The 18791-nt window shown below is 42.1% G+C and overlaps 1 protein-coding gene across 8 annotated transcripts in view; it reads right to left on the reverse strand.

The window, feature by feature from the left end:
• LOC106785468 (CUGBP Elav-like family member 4) overlaps window positions 1–18791 on the reverse strand; it is a 490380-nt gene that overhangs the window by 443488 nt on the left and 28101 nt on the right. For 3 of the 8 annotated variants that reach the window (XM_014745969.1, XM_014745972.1, XM_014745970.1), the window contains exon 1: window positions 2636–2672. The exons of 4 other annotated variants lie outside the window; for them this stretch is intronic. In XM_014745969.1, coding sequence (XP_014601455.1) covers window positions 2636–2657 — 22 coding nt within the window. In that variant the 5' untranslated portion in view covers window positions 2658–2672. Of the gene's footprint in view, window positions 1–2635; window positions 2678–2755; window positions 2772–18791 lie in introns of those variants that run through there. One more of the 8 variants, XM_014745968.1, reaches the window with a different exon arrangement.

The following is an 18791-nucleotide window of genomic DNA, read 5'->3' on the forward strand; positions in this document are numbered from 1 at the left end:
GGCAGCAGTTTCTTAGCAAGGAGTTACGTCGATGAGGCGAGCAAGCACAAATGGAAGGGGTAGGATAAGGAGAGAACGATGATACTACCACCGACGACGAAGACGACAACGACAACGACGACGATGATAGTGGAAGCCGACCCCAGAGACGGTCTCATAATTTTTCATGCAATACCAAATCGTACGTCTACCTTAACACGAAACCCTACCATGGCCGGTCATATGAATTGCCTCGCAATTTTCAACTCAAATTCAATGTTACATCATTCCCATACATTTGACTAGAAAATGAATTCGCAAAGAAATTCATTTTTATTACTTTACCATAGGAATAGAAAGAAAAAAAAAATTACACAGAAGGAAGAAAAATCATTTGTTATTTTTTTTTTTATGATTTGTAGTTGTGCAAAATATTACTTGAAATCTGACAGAAGTTAAACCACACGCAGGTTGTTCGTCGCGAAAGGGTAAAGAAAGGGGGAAAAAAGAGGGGTTGAAAGCAAAAAGGAGAATGGCGTCCGAAAGTTTGTAAGGACCAGTAGCCTGCGGGTAGTCACGCCGTCGACTGTTTGCTTTTTCTCGGATAGAAGAGACGCGCCACGATTCTCTTCTCCAGCACCCCCGCACCCTCCCACACTTCTTTCCACCTAGTCTTTCTGTTTTCGTTCGTGAAATCATAGGAAAATGTAAGTGTAAGAGTGTAAGGTGCAACTGTATGGGTCGCGTGTTGCTCGTAATACGCGCGCTCAACGAAACATTTATAAACATCGCCGGTGCTTATCTTAATTGCATTGGGACAGTTCGCATGACGTTCCTATTCCCAACGGCTGATACCGTCGCGAATAGAAAACTTCGTAGCGTACCGAATCATAGTCCCCCTTTCTCTTGGCACCCCAGGCGAATTAACTCCCATGGCAGGTTGAGTCTTCCTGCGAACGTTCCACAAAACTACTCGTTCTCGTCTTTCCTTCCAATCGAATCTACTAAGCAAACTACCAACGATAACACGAACAATAAGTTCATTTCCGAAATCAATATGACTTTTTGGTCATTTTCCTCCGAAATGAAGGAATAAAATGTTAACTCTGAACATACACCACCACCACCACCACCACCACGTTTTTCAATTTGTTTAATTATCGAGATTTATTTCTACCTTCATTTGAATTCAATGAAAGATTAGAGAAATTTATTTTTACTAATGAGTAGAGGGCGAAAGAAAAAAAAAGAAAGTTTTAGTTCGACGTGTTCGCTATCGTATGCCGAAAGTAATACATCGTGGTACTTTGAGTGTCCTAAATTTCATTCCCCTCAAGAAGGTTAGCTATCGTCTGGAAGGATCAGCTTATCAATCACTATGGGGACCCTCGGTCTACTCGGTAGAAACTCGACGGTACCGTAGCGTTAATGTGAGCTCGTTTAGATTCCGTTCTTATCTGGCCAGTGTACTGTTTTGAAAATTTATAATATTCCCGGACAGTTATCTAAGACGAGACACGGTGCTGGTCTAACAGGAAGCAAAAAATCTTTCGCATAGAAAAGTTAAGATTAAAAATAAAAAAATAAAAATATATATAAGAGAGAGAGAGAGAGAGAGAGAGAGAAAGGGAAAGAGATGAGTCTCTTTGTGTATACATGATATAGTTGAGAAGGAAGGAAAAAAGAGGGAGTCAATGGTAGAAAAAGAAGGAAAAAGGAAAATAGAGATAGTAGAAAACGGAAGAAAGACAAAAGAAAGAAAAGGACGAAGCGTTATCTTCCAGGACGTCACGCGCGTCGCACGCCACATCGACTCCCAAGTGGTTGAGATATATTGGTTAAAAGGCGCAATAAAATATAATGCACGAACGTGCTTGAAAAATCGTCGCGAGGAATTGCTATCGAGCGAGGATCGCTGTTTCGCAAAAAAGAAAAAAAAAAACGAAAAAAAGGGAGGGAAAAAAAGCGTTAACGTGTTCAAGATTATTTTACGATATTTCATAGCCGGAGTACCAGACAATTTTCTGGACACGCGCGTAAAAATACATATACAATATATATATAAATTAAAATCAAACAAATGAGAAAGAGTGTAAAGAGAAGGGAAAATGTAACAAATAAAAAGTCAGGATAAATTGGAGGGAAATGAAGACTGGAAGAATACAATTTCAGTTAGACGAATTCTCAAGACTAAGGCTTCGAGTTCGTGACAAAAGCTTGAATATATATCCTGCACGTATACCAGCCGAAAGAAGGAAAGGGAGAGAGAAAGAGAGAAAGAGAACGGAGCTTAATTTTCACCGAGCGAATCTAATTAATTCAATTGGGATTAATTATCTACGGTCACCGGTCGATGTACGAGCGAGGCCCGACCCGCCTCTTGAACACGCGAAACCAATTTGCGAAAAGTCCACCCGTTTACCCTATCTTTATTCCTCTCGGAAGCGTACGCCTCCTAATTTTGCGTATTGAGTCTATCCATTAATTGTCTTTTCCCTAAAGCGAATAAGAAAAAGAGGAGAGAAAGTGGAGAAGGAGTAGGGGGGAGGCGGGGAGACTCGGCAAGGTAGAAAATAACTCTTGTATACATAATCGAGATATTTCCGGCAGTGCTTACTACTTTCTACGTAAAATACGAAGAAGAGAAATCTCTTACCGGCGTTGTTTAAAATATCCATTGAAGTTGCACTTACTTTACCTAAAACAAAGAATTCCTCCTACTTTCGTTAAACAATGACCGACTCGAGAGTTAAATGAGCGAAAATATTGCACGAACCTTAACGCTTTTACGAGAACGTAAATACCCGAGTTATCCGCAACACGTTTTGCTAAACGCGCGTTTTGCATTTATTTCTTAAAAAGACTTTTATATAGACAAACCCCCTTAGAACTGGACGTATCGAGGAAGGTATATTTAGAAGGAATATGAAAAAGAAAAAAAACGGGAAACGACCATTCGATAGATTTTTTTCAAGTTCCTAGATATGCCCCTTTTACCTACTGCTACCCCCATGTACGTAGAAAAGATATAATCGCATGGGGTATAAGATTGCGAAGAAGACCGTCTACTAGTTGGCGAGTTTTTGCCTATAAACCTGCCGGCGTACAACAAGAGAGACGGAGTAGATGAAGTGGGAGGACAAGAGAGAAGAGAGGAGGAGGAGGAGGTGGAGGAGGAGGAGGAGGAGGAGGAGGCGGGAGATACAGACGAGAGTTGATGGCACCGTCCGACGGCGACGAGGGCCGAGCGAGGTGGTTAAAGGGGGTTCAAGAGTAGAAGAGCGTTTTATTTGCGAGGCAATGCGACGGCTAATACACCAGTCACTGGACAGCGTCCAAGTCATAAAATGGATTTTATGACGCCGATCGATACAACGAGATCTCTCTCTCCCTCTTTTCAACGTCGTTGTCCCAAAGCCTCTGTCCTCTCTCCTCTCTTCTCCTCTCCTCACCACCCTTCTCTCTTCTCTTCTCTTCTTCCACAGAACCGATGCCTGTGTATCTACCTAGGTTCCTCTTCGAGTCCACTTCGTTCGTACGTTTCTCGGTTAAAACTCGATGCCGACAGGGATGCGACCCTGTCGAGGGTCTACATTCCTACCTTCAACCTAGCCAGGTTCTCTCTTCAGAGTATTTATTAAAGAAAGAAAAAAAAAATCACTTTAGAATTTCTATTACAGCCCTTTTCGTTTACTCCATGCACGTTGTTTTTCCAGCCACATTCACGTCTTCCACGCGTTCCTCTCTCCTCGTATTACTCGGGTCTGTTGTCGAAATACCCTAGGAAAACGGGAAACTAGTTCCTTCTTTCTCTCTTTCGTTTTCTATTTCAACAACGATTGGAGGAAATGAGAAAGGAACGTCTGCTCTAAAGATTCGTCATTTTTTAAAGACATTTTTTAAACTGATCGAAAAGCTCGCAAAACGTGAAAGAAAAAACATACATTTTCTTAAATAACACGTAAAGAAAGATAACTTTCTTGTTCCTCTTCTTGTTCCCCAATAATGTGAAAACAAAGTTTCTCCAAGTGACACAAGTCACGTAAACGAGAAACCCTCTTCTCCGTGTTCCTCTTTCTTTTTCTTTCTAGCAAAGTCAAACCCCGTTGTCGAATTATCTTCGGCACGGTCGTCTCGGAACTTGAGGAACGTGATAGAGCTTTCTAAACGTTAGGAACTAAAAGTTCTCCCGTACTTAACAACCAATCGAATCGCATTTAAACCAATTTAATTGAAGGATCACAACGAGAATGATTTAACGATTGTTCTAATGAAATCAAACAATACGAAAGTCCGATAAAGTGATTTTCCATTAGAACGCGTAAGTCTTGTTAACGAGTTTGCATTTTTCATCAAAATTCTCATCCGAAAATATGATGTTTGAAATGATTGGAGAAATGTGTAACTGACCGCAGACTGCCCCGTCAGTTATCTGCCAATCAGTCTGTAAAAGGTTGATATTTGGATTACTCTCATATATCGACATTTATCGTTAGCACTACGATATATTCGAATAACGAAATTTAAACAAATATTGAGAAAAAATATAAAACTCTCCGTTCCCTGCTCTAGACCGAAGCTTCTATCTGGCTCTTCCTTTTTTTTCGTTCTTCCCTCCTCCCCCAATTTTATGACCGTCGAGGGAGAAAATTTCCTACTCGCCAGTTTCTCACCCTAGAAGACATGTACTATCTATGATCTAGATATCGCGAGCTATACATAACGCTATTTCGAGAAGATGATCGGTGGTCTACTTCTTGCAAGACGGCTCCGAGCCAAACTGTTGCATAAAGCTCGGAAACATTCGTCGTAAACGCGTTAACGCAGGCCGTCACGTGAAACGTTTAAAATCACTCGCTTAAACAGAACATCGAATGATTTCTTCTATTGTTCATCCTTCATTTTGATCACTATAAGCACAAAATTTGTCCTTTTGGATAGAAAAAAGAAAGAATGTTCACGGATTTATGTTAAAGCTTGTGTTGGTTCGCGCCGATATTATCGTAGTTTCGTTTCACTCGATGAACGTTTTGAGCAAACTTGGCGATACAGGAGACGACGGGAAGAGTTTAGGGCCTAGGCTAAGGAGGAAAAGCTTCGATATTTCCGCAATCGCAAAGTCGCGGTCCATAAAACCGAATAGTACGCGTAACCAGAAGAGTTTGCATGGCACCGAACGATAAACTCGCTTGAGTTATCCTATTCTGCTTCATCGACTTCAACAATGCGGCCAAGATTTCTTTGATATCTTACGAACCAAGTAAATTGAAAAATACATTTTCAACGAGAACATTTTCAAATGGACGATTATTGGGTTTTATTAAAGGCAAAGTTGAATTATTTGAAGAACGATTAGCAACAGCACTCTCGAGTTACGTGCTTTAGAGCATCAGTGTTATACGCGCATTAAGCCTACCAAGTGATTTAGACACTATCGTTCCTGCCGAAGACAAATAGAGATAGAGAGAGACAAATGCAGGGTGCACGGAGTGACGAGCAAAGCAGTCGTCGAATGTAGGCCGCCACGGTACTTTGAATCGCGCGCTTCCTCTAAATCCGAATAAACGTTCTATCAGTAACAGATTCGCTTGATCATATAACAAAGGATCTACGTATCAACGATCAACCATCTATTTATGCATAACTGATGGTGCACGCATCTGATTTGGATATTCCATTATACGCGGTGAGTGGAAAGAACAGCAATGCTACGAATAGCTATGCTACGAATAGCTATGCTACGAATAGCCATAGTACGCACTAATGGTAGTACCACCACCATCTCCATTACGCGTGACTCGCGATATTACGTTCGAAAGTCCCGAGGTTGACTTCCATAGGGACCATGACAACGAGTTGTATTACGGTGCTTCCATCCCGACTAGCAACTTCCTCCCACCTCGGCTCTGGGTAAGGGTCACGTTAATTCATTCCTGGCATAGTCTGCAGCGAACTATGTAGGCTATCCTTCCTATCCCATGAGGTATCTCGTTTCCAGAAGGATGCGTACGAATTTGGCACACGTTTCTCCGATTTGCATCTGTATGAATAGGCGCGGATTACGGGATTGGAATAAATTTGGCCACCTAAGTGAGCCCGACAATTTATACCGCGGCAGCACACGAACAAAGAATCCCTACCACCAAAGCGTATATAATGCCACCTACTATCGTCTCTTGTGTCCACGCGCGGATATACATCTATGTATATGTGTGCGTGTACTCGTGCGCATTCGCAAGCAAAATCGACACTTTGGCGCAACTTTGCCCAACGAAAGGTTCGATGAAGCATGACTACCGATAAGAAGAGTGCTTTCGTGTTGAATATCGGAAGAACAACCTCCTCTGATAATCAACTAGCTAATTCATTAATTTGTTTGTCGATAATAACGAAGAGAGACAGCATTATCTATTGTAAAAAAAGATGAGAATCTCTGGTTCGTCAAAACGATTTATAAATGATTTGAAACGTCAGTGGCAGGCAGAAACCAAGTCGAGTTCTCTCGGAGCACAATATCCGATGATTAATTAAATTTCATGATGGAAGAAGCCGGGGATACTTTAACCTACGTAAATTCTGTTTTTCTCCTAACCGAAAAAGAGAAACCCCAAAAGTGGGAAATGCTAGGTCAGAGCCTACCACCAACCGAAAGAAGGAAACTTCTTATGATCCGTCATTTTGCTCTTTCGTCCCATCGTAACAAGGATCTTTTATGACAGCACGTAAAATGTCTAGAACGATGGCTCTATGCCATTGACGTTGATTGGCCCTAGGTGAAGCCCACTTTCGTCTTTTCTTTACTTCTCCCATCTTGTCCACCTTATACTATCATTTTCTTCTTCTTCTCCTTCTTCTCCTTCTTCTTCTTCTTCTTCTTTTGCTCGTTTCGTTTCGTCTGGTCGCGTCTACTACTTTGACCTTTTTCCCTAACTCTCCGACAGTTACTTTACTTGAAGCTTTTACAGAGCTCGACTGGTGCTGAGAAAGCCGCTCTAAGAAAGGCGAAAACGTCCCTCGGGCTGAGGAAAGTGGTGCCTTGGAAATGGTTCTCCAGGTTCGTACGACGTTGTTAGAGCTATTGCTCTCTGTCCGAAAGAAGGACCGCTCATATTTACAAGCGACGCGATAGCAAATGGCCAAAGACGAGCGAAAATGCCTGAGGAACGAACGCGTCAAACCAACCACTATTAACCCGCCACCCTGCGGGACGCTTCGCCAATTCCCATTCTCTATTTTCTCTCGACTCCTCCTCCCGCTTCTTTTTCTTCCACATCTCGATCTCAGCCATTTTTATTATTTCATATATCCCCAATCGTTCGATCTTAAATTTCTAGTTCAATGAAGTTCTCTCGTTCAACGTAAAATACCTTTTACGTTTGATACTTCAAAACAACCATCTAATATTTTTACATTAAGACTTCGTGCCCAGACGGTGAATAAAAAAGTTATCCAATAAAAAGAAAGACTCGAGCTCGATTAAATCGATATTTCTTCATCGGAGGGTAAAAGTAAAGGGTCCGAAAGAAAAATAAATAAGATAGACAAGAAAAGTTCTTTAACCGCAGTTCCCACTGTTATTTTTTGTCCGAGAGTAGGAAAGTAAACAAAATCATCGCAGCAGGCACTACACTTTGGAAGAAACAATTTCCAGGCTAGGGAAAACATGCGACCGAAGCGAGATTACCTTCGAGAGTCAAGAAACTAAAACGGAGTCGGAGGAACTCGGCTATTATTATTTGCTCTTTACAACTGAACTGTTCAACTTCCACGAGTTCATACCCCTAACCCAAAGTCCTCCGCAATGTTCCCGATTCGAGAAGAACACGCGAGACATTGTATGTATACTTCGAGGATCGAGGATATACCACCTGACGTATGATTTATTATTTCTATAACAAAATTTCAATTTAAAATTTCACTTGGAGTGGGTCAACAAAAATTCAACCAAATGTATTTCATCGTAAGATCTATCACAGAAATTTTACTCGAGCTCGTTTTACTAGTAATGGTGTAAAAAAAGAGAGAGAGAGAGAAGCGGGCAGTTGAAAGAAAAGTTTTAGAAACACTGGCCCTGCCGGAACACTCGCAGAGAGGCGTGAACAGTTAGTACGTGTTAGACCGGAGTGTGAGAACTGTAGGAAGCGTGCCTCCGGCGGCGCACTTTTCAAAACCGTAGCCCAAACAAAGTACCATGACCAACAAAAGTAAGCTTTCCATAGATCCTGAACTTTACCGTGAGGTCGAAAAAAGAAATAATTAAAAAAAAAAAGAAGGAAAAACCATTATAACGATTATTTGATTATTTTCGTAGAAAACGGCTGAACAACTTTTCCAAGTTTCATTGTTCGCTCTTTGACCGTTTTCATAAAAGAAAGAAAAGAGTATTACTTCGGCACCGTAAATTCGTTAGTTACTAATCCGTAGAAAATATAACAGAGAACAAGAGAACACGGACGTCGCTAAATAATGATAGTACTCACACAAGGTGTTTCGCAATAGCAATCTCTCAGCTTTCTCTCTCTCTCTCTGTGTGCAGTCTTTTTATCGTTAGAGGGTGGGAGGGAGGGAGGGAGGGGTGTTCGTCGTCGATGGGGCGAGCGTGTTCGCGCGGCTATTTTTATGGATCCATCGATGTATGAACACATGCAATCGCTCGTCGTTTATTGTTTTTGTCGTGGACCACCGGCAGCCGACGTCCCGCGAATTTGCATATTTTGTATCGCGCACCGACTATCCGGCGTATTGTGTCCAACCGACTGCCGAATTGCTCCACATCGAGCATAAGCTCGCACTTTTGCATGACAATAAAAGCTCCGCAACGTTATCGAGCATGTGTAGGAGGATCGACAAAGAGAGATATTCTGGGAGAACCCATTTTGACTCGGCACGTGCGTCAGAAATTCAATAGTAGTTATTGTTAGGCGATGTCTCTTATAGATATCTCTCGTCGCACACGAATATTTCTTAAGAGACGACGGCCAATCGATATGAATACAACAGCTAGCTGCTACTATATATCTCCCACGTATTGTCATTTTCTATGACTTTAAAACATTCCCTCTCCTCCCCCAGCCTCAACACACAAATCAGATATATCGATGTGTGATGCTTACGTAGAATTGAAGTCAAACGAATAGGTGGTAGGTACGTTCATTCTCTTTCTCGCATACTTTTGTGCTCTCGATATTCGTCGCTTATGCTTTCTGGTTATAACGAGCCTAGCCAAAAAAAAAAAAAAAAAAAAAAAAAAAAAAGAAAATAAAAATTATGGAATGAGAGAGGAAAAAAAAAGAGAGAAAATCGATTCAAGGGCCGGTCTACCCTCTCGTCGCGTCATTGCAGTAGCAGCAGCAGCACAGCACGAGCCCAAACCCGCGTAGTAGCATATACCGTACGATTAAAAGATATATATCCTGAATTTTTGTCAAGCCTAACGGGCAGGCAGCGCTTGAGTGCCCGTGAATTATCTGACGCGCTTTGCTTTCGCCGTTACGATGATGTATGGCCAGGCGCATAAAAAATGTGAACGAGGGGGTGGCCCCTGACGTCGGGAGTGCCAAGCGATATCGTGAAAAACGAGACTTTCGGGATTGCAGCGTGTACGGACGAACAAATAGTTCGATGGATCAAGTTTTAATGACCGGAACAGCCGAGCGCCGACGCCGCTATCGAGAGCCATTGACAAACCACTGCGGGCCTTCGCTACTCGTGAAAATGAATCGACTCTCTCGTTTCCTCTCTCCCTCTTTCAACCTTCCTCAGATCACCCACCTCTCTCTTCGTTACACTCGCAAAGAGCATAACATTAAAATACCGACTCTACCGTCTCCGGGCCGCGATAACAATAAGTTCGCAACCGGGAAAGTGCCGTCACATTCCATTCCATTCCATTCCATTCCGTTCCGTTCCTAATTGTCGCGATCGATCGAGGAAGAAAATGGAACGGTGCTGCGTTGGGATTGTCGTGTAAAAATGGACTCTTATTTTTCCATCCGATTGTCGGTAATACGTTATAATGAAATTTATTTATCATAATCTTTTTTATACCGAAAAATTTTTTGTATTTTTACGTTACATTTTAAGTCCTCTTTAATTCATAGGTAATCATTTAAATAAAGATTAAACCTTTGGGGATCTATCATTTTCTCTTTAACAGTTAGTCGTGAAAAATCGTTCTCGTTGATCTTCCTCTAGAAGCCCATCTAAGACGATAAATCTCACACCTCCAATGCAAAGTCCAGATAGAGACATGTGTCCGTTAATGGCTGCCAGAGTCACCGGGTGGTGATCATTGCCATCCTAGGGAACGTCTCTATCCCCTCGAGCCTACGTGCGCAGCTTGCCGAAAACTCCGACTTCTATCCCCGACATTTGTCCGCAGCTATACTTTCGCAACGCGAATCCCTCTAACGTGTACCTACATATATATTTCCGAGTATATATTCTCTCACAAGCTCACTACCTTTCTCTACTTCTTCCTTTTTCCATCCTTTCTTCGACCTTCTTTCTTTCCCCATGTACATATATCTTTTGTATATTTGGGATGCTTCGTGCGCAAGTAAACTTTGGAATTTTCTTTTTAACTCGAAAACGATATCTCAACAAGCTGAGGATAGAACACACGCATACATATATCTATCATACACGAAATAATCGTCCAGTTAGATTTCGGATTGGTATCAAGCTACAATTTTTGTTTCGGTTCAATTTGTCTCGTTATTGCGCTAAAAAGAAAAAAAAAAGAAATAAAAGACAAGGGCCAGCGTTTCGATCAATTTCCACCAACGAGAAGAAATAAGGAAGGAAAAGAAAGGTCGGTAAGTATCGACAAAAACAACGATTTCTTCTTTCTTTGGAAAAGATTGGTAGGCGGTGCACCTCGTCAGGTTCATTGGCACTGTTTCAATTCGGTAGAAGGGGATCAAACGTCGAGAAGAGAGATTTCGTCGGGCGGACAGAAGCCTTAAGCTTTGTGCCAGCGACGCCGAAGCCGACGCCGAAGCCGACGAACGATAGGTCCTGACGAGGATGAGGATGAGGACGAGGACGAGGACAACGACGGCGAGAACGACGTCTCGCTGGCGACGACAAAGGAGAATCCAAGCCGCCGTCAACGACGCGACTTGGCAACTCGTCAAGAAGCTTGTAACCCTAACTGTGCCATTGTGCACGGAGGCGGTTGGTTGAAACTCCTTTCTGGCCGAGCCTGCTGTTTCGAGGCTTCTTTGTTTCCTCCGAACAGGGTGAAGATCGTGGAGGCGCGTGGCACCACCCTGGCACTTGTCCTTCTCAACATTCCAGCCCTCGACTGACGACTATAGTCTTCTTTCGCTTCTCCTATCCTAGACACGTCCTTCTCTCTTCTCGTCCACCAGCTATTATCTTATTACCAATTCCGTCCCAACAGCTACGTTTAGCGATGTACATTGCTGAACTGAATTCATTCGACGATACAATTTGTTTCTTTATCATTCCTCGAAACGTGTCCGTTGAGTACATCAACAGTTCATTCTTTGTATTCGGTCCTACGATGCTTCTTTTGACACGACACCGTACACCGTAATGCGCTTAATTACTACTACGGCTTCCGACAGGACCACCGATCGACTGTTTCCCTACGAACGACGCCGATTTCATCGCTACTTGTAAATCCTACTTCATCGTGTTACATAACTTATAGGATCTTGTCAACCATGCAAGACTTACAAGTGAGATAGTCTACGAGTCGTAACAAAAATCGCATTATGCTTCTTTACTTTCATTTTCTTACCGTTCGCTCTTTGTTCTCGAATAAGATTATCGGTCTTACTTTAACGCTCGGAGAACACCTGTTGGACGTTTACAAAAAAAAAAAAAAAGGAAAAAACAAAAAGAAAAGAAAAATAAAAAAGGAAAAAACAATTCCTATATACGAAATGAATCATTCCTATAAAAATATATAGTTGACTCATTTACAATCGAGAATGAGAGAGGTGAGGGGAAAAAATAAAGAAATAAGAAGGAAGGAATATACCTCCTTCTTCTTCTTCTTCAGAGTGGAACGTAAGAATGAAGTGAGATACGATCGACGATTTCGTTGTGCCAACTGGTCCGTACACACCGCTGGTCCACGCTGGGTGTTCACATTTAGAACAACAAGTCTTTTTCAGCAGATGGTGCGCATCGGCACTCCCATAAACAAGCAGACGCCGCGGTCTATAGTTACCGACTTTACTCTCCCTTTCCTATCCTTTTCTTTCCTCCCCGTTTTATTTCTCTCCTCGTCCTTTTCCATTCGTTCCTTCTCTTTTCTTCCTTTTCCGTTTGTTGTTCCACCACGTCCAAGGGAAAGCCAATAAACCATCGAATTCCTTCGGTATATTGCGGAACTCGGCTGCTGCTAGCAGCAGCAGCACCACCACCACCACCACCAGTTCCACCACGAGTTCCACCAGCACCACCACCACCAGCAGCAACAAGTTCCGCGCTTGCTCTTCTACGATATTCTGCGAGTCGTCGAAAGATTTTTCTTTCCCCTTTTTTCTTTCTTTTTTTTATTTCTTTCCTTCAGAAATTACTCACTCACGATTACGCGGTTATGTGCTCGTCAAAGGAGCGAAACTGCAAAGTACCCAAGGAAAAAAATCAAACGAATGGAAAGTTCGTTTTTTAACCTCGGTGTTCTCTTTCTATTTTTTCCTATCTCTCTCTAACGTTCTCGAGAAAAAGCGATCAGAAAAGTTTTTCGCGTCAGCCTATAAAATAGAAAATTACTTTAACTCGCCTTTTTAAAGCCAACAAAATCGCTTAGAATAACTTCCGGATGTTACTGCAAGGGTTCTTCTTTCCCTCTCTCTCTTTCCCTCTCTCTCTCTCTCACTCTCTCTCTCTCACTCTCTCTCTTTCTCTCTTAGGAAATCGAAATCGAGTCATACTCGAGACGTGTTTTATTTCCGCTTTCCTTCTCTCATTTATCTCTTTCTCTAGTCGTTTTCTCCTCTACGCTATCTTCTCTCGAGCCTCATCGGTTTGAAACTTTTCCCAGACAGCACGTCGGCTATACCGATGAAATCGAGCGAAAGTAGTTCTTAACGTTTACTCGAACGTGACAACGATGGCTAGCTAACACTAGTAGTAGTTATACTTTCTATGTTCTTCAACAGGAAATAACGTCTCGTTCTCCTAAGTTCAAATTTTTCTCGGAAAGAAAATGATTCCATCCATGGTTTTTTTATTAAATCGCTTTAAAATAAAATCGTTCAACGAGTTACGATCCAATGAAAATTTTTACGACAAAAAAATATCAAATATAGTCGTATATAAAAGACAAATATTTATTAAGAATTGATTAACATCAAATAAAGACTTCTTCCTAATTTTAATTGAAAACGTTGACTTCTCAGTGCAACCCTGCTAAAAGTTTTCAAACCTATCACCCGTGGCCGTCGTTTGTTTCTCCAACGAGGCAATAAGAGTCATCTGTACAAAACATGTAAAATATTGGTGACAGTTAACGCGTTAAACGAGTTGACGCGTCTCATTCTACGTCAGAGACAATAGCACGTTCGAGGTATATGGGGGAAAACGGCACATTTGGGGAGAAGTTTGATAAAGAAAAGTGGTGGAAAAAGAAAAAAAAAAAGAAGAAGAGAATGATGAGAGATGCTCCCGGTTATAAAACTTGTATAATATATATCTAGCTATCCGATCTCCTAGCACTTTCTTCCTTCGTCTTCTAGTCCCGTTATAAGCGGCGAAGCATTAGATGGGTTGAGAAACGTTTAACAGTAGCAGAGCGAGCCGTGTTCTATCACGTGGAGGTCTATTGAATTTTTGCCCATCAGGGCCACTCTAACCCCTCTCCCTTCTTTCTCTTTCTCTCACTCTGTCTCTCTTTCTCTCTCTGTCCTGGCACGCTCCGAAAGCTTCGCACCACCCTCGTAAAGTAAATACGTCTAATGACTGTATCTCGTTAGCGCATCGCACGTGCTCTATCTTTCCCACGACGGCGTTACCTACACTTTGCAGTTTGCCGATCGAACTTGAGCCGTGCTTTTATCTCTCTTCATGTTTCCTCCCTCTCTCTCTCTTTTCAACTTTCACATCCCATCTCATCTCATCTCATCTATTTCGTTCGCTTCGTTCTACATCTTTATCTAATAATCCGTCTGTGAGGTTTAATCCTTTTCTTCTTAGAGAAACGCGTACCACAATTTTCGATGAAATTTATCCAAGAATTTCTAGCGCGACAAAAAATAATCAAAACGCGACATCGGCATTCGTTAGCTCGTTTTACGTACACCATTTCAAAGAACCAGTTACTCCTACTACTACTGCTGGTGCTGTTGCTGTTGCTGCTGGTGCTGCTGCTTCTCGGAAGCACCCTCGCTTGGAAATTAATTACACACACATCCACCAATATACACACAGACACCTTGAGGATAACGTTCGTTTCGCGCCCATGGAAAAGCTAGGGTGAAACGCACGCGCGCCAAAAGATATAGCGCGTTCCTATGGATTGAAGAGAGAGAGAGAGAGAGTAGAGAGCACGGCATACCTTTAAAGTTTACGCGCCCTCGCAAATCCTTCTACGGCACACTAAAATCCGGTCAAAGTAAAGCTCCCAAACTCACTCAAGCTTACTCGTTCGTTGGTTCGTTCGTTCGCTCGTTCGTTCGCTCGTTCGTTCGTTCGTTCGTTCGTTCGTTCGTATTCGCGGTCTTCGCGCTTATCCTTTCAAAGCTCCGACCCGTTAACACCCTCGGATCTTTTCTCCTCTCCCTCGCAGTTGCTGCCGATCACTTTTGACACCCACCGCGTGTTAAATAAAAAGGAAGAAAGAGAACACGGGCGAGGTAAAAACGAATCCGCAGCCTTTAATTTTCAACTTTGATTTAAGCCCACGTTTCTTCTTCTACTACGCGAGTTAGTGGGAACGATAACAAGTTGAAGATGAAAGAACAAGTAGAGAGAAGCGTACAATGATGAAAGAAATATTTTTACCTAACAATTTTCTTTTTATATTCAAATAAATGCGAACGTGAGATGATAATGTCAGGTACAGCTAGTGAAAAAAGATATAGAAAGTTATTGACAAATTCTAAAACAAACTTCAAACTTTAAACCGAAAAACGAGAGAATAAAATGACGAATAAATGATACGAGTTGGTAGGATAACGCAGGTGTTCGAAAAGCGAATACCATTCGTGACCTCGTTTTAATTAGGTGTGCCTGCGCATAAATTAGGACTACCGACGTAGGAAGAGCTCACGACACGTACCTACTACATATCCTACGTAACAACCTCGGCTTTTCCGGTTTGCTCGTTCCACTCTAATCCAGCAGTACCCTTTACCCCACCCGACACCAAGCAACCCTACCATTTTAGTCGATTTTCGATTTTCTACGAGTCCTTTGCTCGTTCTCTCATATTTCCAACGCACGTTTAAACTTTCCGGTTGCCAGGGTTTGGATAATGAAATACCTATCGTTATTAATCTCTCAAACTATACCAGTATTTAACGTTAAAAATAGTTTCTACGCGGTTAACGCAAACGTAATTTCGCTTAGAGTCTCGAGCTTAAAAAGGGATATAAGTTAGGTGCGTCATCATTGGATACTCGCAATTGGAGTCACCGTTTCCTCGAGTCTCGGGGTGCGCACCCTTTTAACAACGCTTCGATGAGCACAACGCTTACGTGCGTGCTGAACTTTAAGGTCTCTTGGAACATGGTCGTCGTGAATTGCTCGTAAACGTTTCCTGCGGACGAGGAAACGCGTGAGCTAACGTGGAGGAAGCCATATATACCAGCAAGAAGGTACGAGGGTGACAGACTGAATAAAACAAAGAGAGAGAAATAAAGAAAAAGCGCGTTCGGACCAACGACGACGACGACGACGACGACAACGACGACGACGAGCTTTTGCTTCTTGCCAAGGAGTTAATGTGTTTAGAGGGTGTTCGTCCATGACGAATAATTTTACGGTTAACGGAGAGATTAAACGCGAACGTTCAGCTAAACTAGGAAACCCTTGGAACGGAGAGAATCAATGGATCTTCATCCTACTCTCGTGCTTGCTTGCTTCTTTACGACGTTGTTTCGTTCAACTTGCGAACCCTTTAATCTTTACCGTACCTCTCTCTCTCTCTCTCTCTCTCTCTCTCTTGTATTATTAATTTCGGTACAACTAGAGAGAAGAGAATAAGAACAGGGTAGATATAAAGCTCGCGAACTGTCCGAGATAGAAATCCGTTAATCACGGTTACCAAGAAAATTAATTAAAACGCACGGTTTAAGCCAGCCATCTCTAACGCTTTTTGTCTCGCGTCAGTATCATCTTTCGCTTGCTTTTTATTCCACCTTTATTCTTTCCTTTTTCATGCCGCTTAATAATAGTAAGTACGCTCGACGACGACATCGATTCTTCCTTCGCTTATGTCGAATGCTTTAACAGCGGTCTATGTCGAGAACGGAAAGCATTGTTTCTCTCTCGTTATCGAGTACTTTTCACCGTCATCGATTACCGCTTCTGCTTCTCTTTCTTTACAATGGATCCCAAGAATAATAACGGTTATCCAAGAAGAAAAAGAAAGAGAGAAACAAAGAAGGGATGGATAATGAGAGACAGTAGTGTTGTTCGTCACCCTGCCAAGTGATTTTTTAACTTAAACGTTTTGACTTAATTCAATCCATCTTTTCTTTTACCGAGGTCAGAAATGATCCAACGAATTCATATCGCGTAACGTCAGAGACATAGATTGGGGCATTAACGTACAGGAAATCTCTAATTTGTAAAGTTAGATCAGAGGATCTTTTCAAAGTCAAACTTGGAAGATAGTCGATAGACGTTGGAGCGATTTCACAGGCCGTAAACTTGAAGAGAAGACCAAAGCCGCAATTTCTAGGAATACGCGCGACACTTTGCTATCTGCTTTCCGCTGGGATGAATATTGAACTAGCAAGGTACCTAGCTAGTCTGTTAGTCCAACGATCCAACGTCACCATGCACAGATTACGTGTAACGCAATAGTTTCCATTTTCAAACTGTGTACGATGGAAAATGTAGATCGATCAACTAAAATCTAGCTATAGAGAAATTTGTAATTAGAACACGATTAACGTTCGAGTTCTCGAGGTGGCGATCGTATTCTCTCGTTCTGGCTTTCCTTTCCAAATTTCTCTTCGGTCTTTCTCGAAGGCGAAACGCGCGCGCAGACTAGGAAATAGCCTTAACGATTATGACTCCCTCATCGGTTGCACCATTGATCTAATAGTCGACTCGCATGCTATCTCTACTTGCGATATTCGTGCGAGTCTTCCGTGGGGACTACTACCCTTACTTCTCCTCTACGCTCAACAACAAGTAGAAGAGATTAAGCTGTAATTTCGCCTTGGCTACACGAAACCTTCCAAACTTTCGACAAAGTGTCCGTGCACGTGAGGGAGAGAGAAAGAGAGAGAGAGAGTGTGTGTGTGTGTGTGTGTGTGTGTGTACGAGACTATTAAAAATAATTTCATACTCTCTCTCTCGAATTAATGATAAACATGTGTTTTTCATTAAACATAGTTATAACTTTAGTGTTAGAATAAAATCGTTAGAGCAAACATTTAACCCTTAGCAATAGCGGAAAGCTCACCCTGGACGCGAATAGAAGCCAGAAAAAAAGGAGAAGTATAAATCCTCAATTCGGTAATTCCAAGGGTTTCGCGGTATAAATCTAACTTCTGCGGCCGAGGGTCGGCCGGCATAGCCCGCAAGATTCAGAGACTTTTGGCAGAGCGACTCTAATCCCCACCCCGACAGTCCTCTCTCTCTCTCTTCCCCTTTGTTTCCCCCTTTTTCAACCCTCTTCTACCATCGCGCTTTTGCTCAGAGTTACGTCGAGTTCTTCAACGAAAGTCTGCGACTTCGCCAAGATCGTTCGTTTGATAATTCTTCAAGTTTCCGAGATCTAATTCTACTGCGATACCATTAAGCACGTACCAAAATGAAAAAGGAAAAATGTATTCGTCCTTTTTCGGAGAAAATTGGAATGATTAAACAATACAACCTCACTCCTCCACTCGTTGACGTTGACCCAACCCCAAAACGTTTTTGTAGATAAACTCTCGTCGTAAGTTTCCTCGTCTCGAAAAAGTTTCTTTTTCTAGCGTTGTCTTTTTCCGTTCGTTGGCAGGCTCGTAAACGAACGAGGAAACAACAACGTCTCTCTCAATTTTCTCCCGAACGTTGGGAAACAGAGGTGACGCTCAAAAATACTTGTAAACTAACTCCGTAAAAGAAGATTAAAGTACATTCCGAGACACGGTCGGACACGCGAGTGAGCATCGAAACTTGATTATCCGCGAAAACTAGATATTCCGCGTTCCGAGTCATTCTCTCACGCGATACTTTCGTGTCTTGCATTTCTCTTTCAATTTGAGCTTTTGTATTTCTCTCTACTGTGAGAAAATTGAATAGCCTAACACGTTAAATTTCAAGATTTATCGTTACCTCGGCCGAATTCTTAGCATTCATGATACGATGTGTAAAAGATTACAATGTTTCTCTAAAGAAAAAATAATTAATTGACTGAAGTTAGGGCTTGAAACGTAGGGTCAGAATTCTTTGTCGGTTTACATAAATCTTGTCTTCTATTTTCCTCTCGGCAAAAGGGTCGACTTCTTACTATATATTCGATGCAACTCGTTTGCCATTAATATCAACGAAAGTCACGACAAGTTGGACTGCAAGTAAAATTAGAGAAATGGGTAGAGTCAAGAGTAACGTCTAGGTAAGTGTTAATCTAGGTGGCTTAACGCAAGTGGCGTTTGCTGCCAAGTCTGCGGATT

This window comes from Polistes canadensis, unplaced genomic scaffold (genome assembly GCF_001313835.1).
Source record: "Polistes canadensis isolate GaletaPanama2010 unplaced genomic scaffold, ASM131383v1 scaffold_51, whole genome shotgun sequence".
In the NCBI taxonomy this organism is placed as follows: Eukaryota; Metazoa; Arthropoda; class Insecta; order Hymenoptera; family Vespidae; genus Polistes; species Polistes canadensis.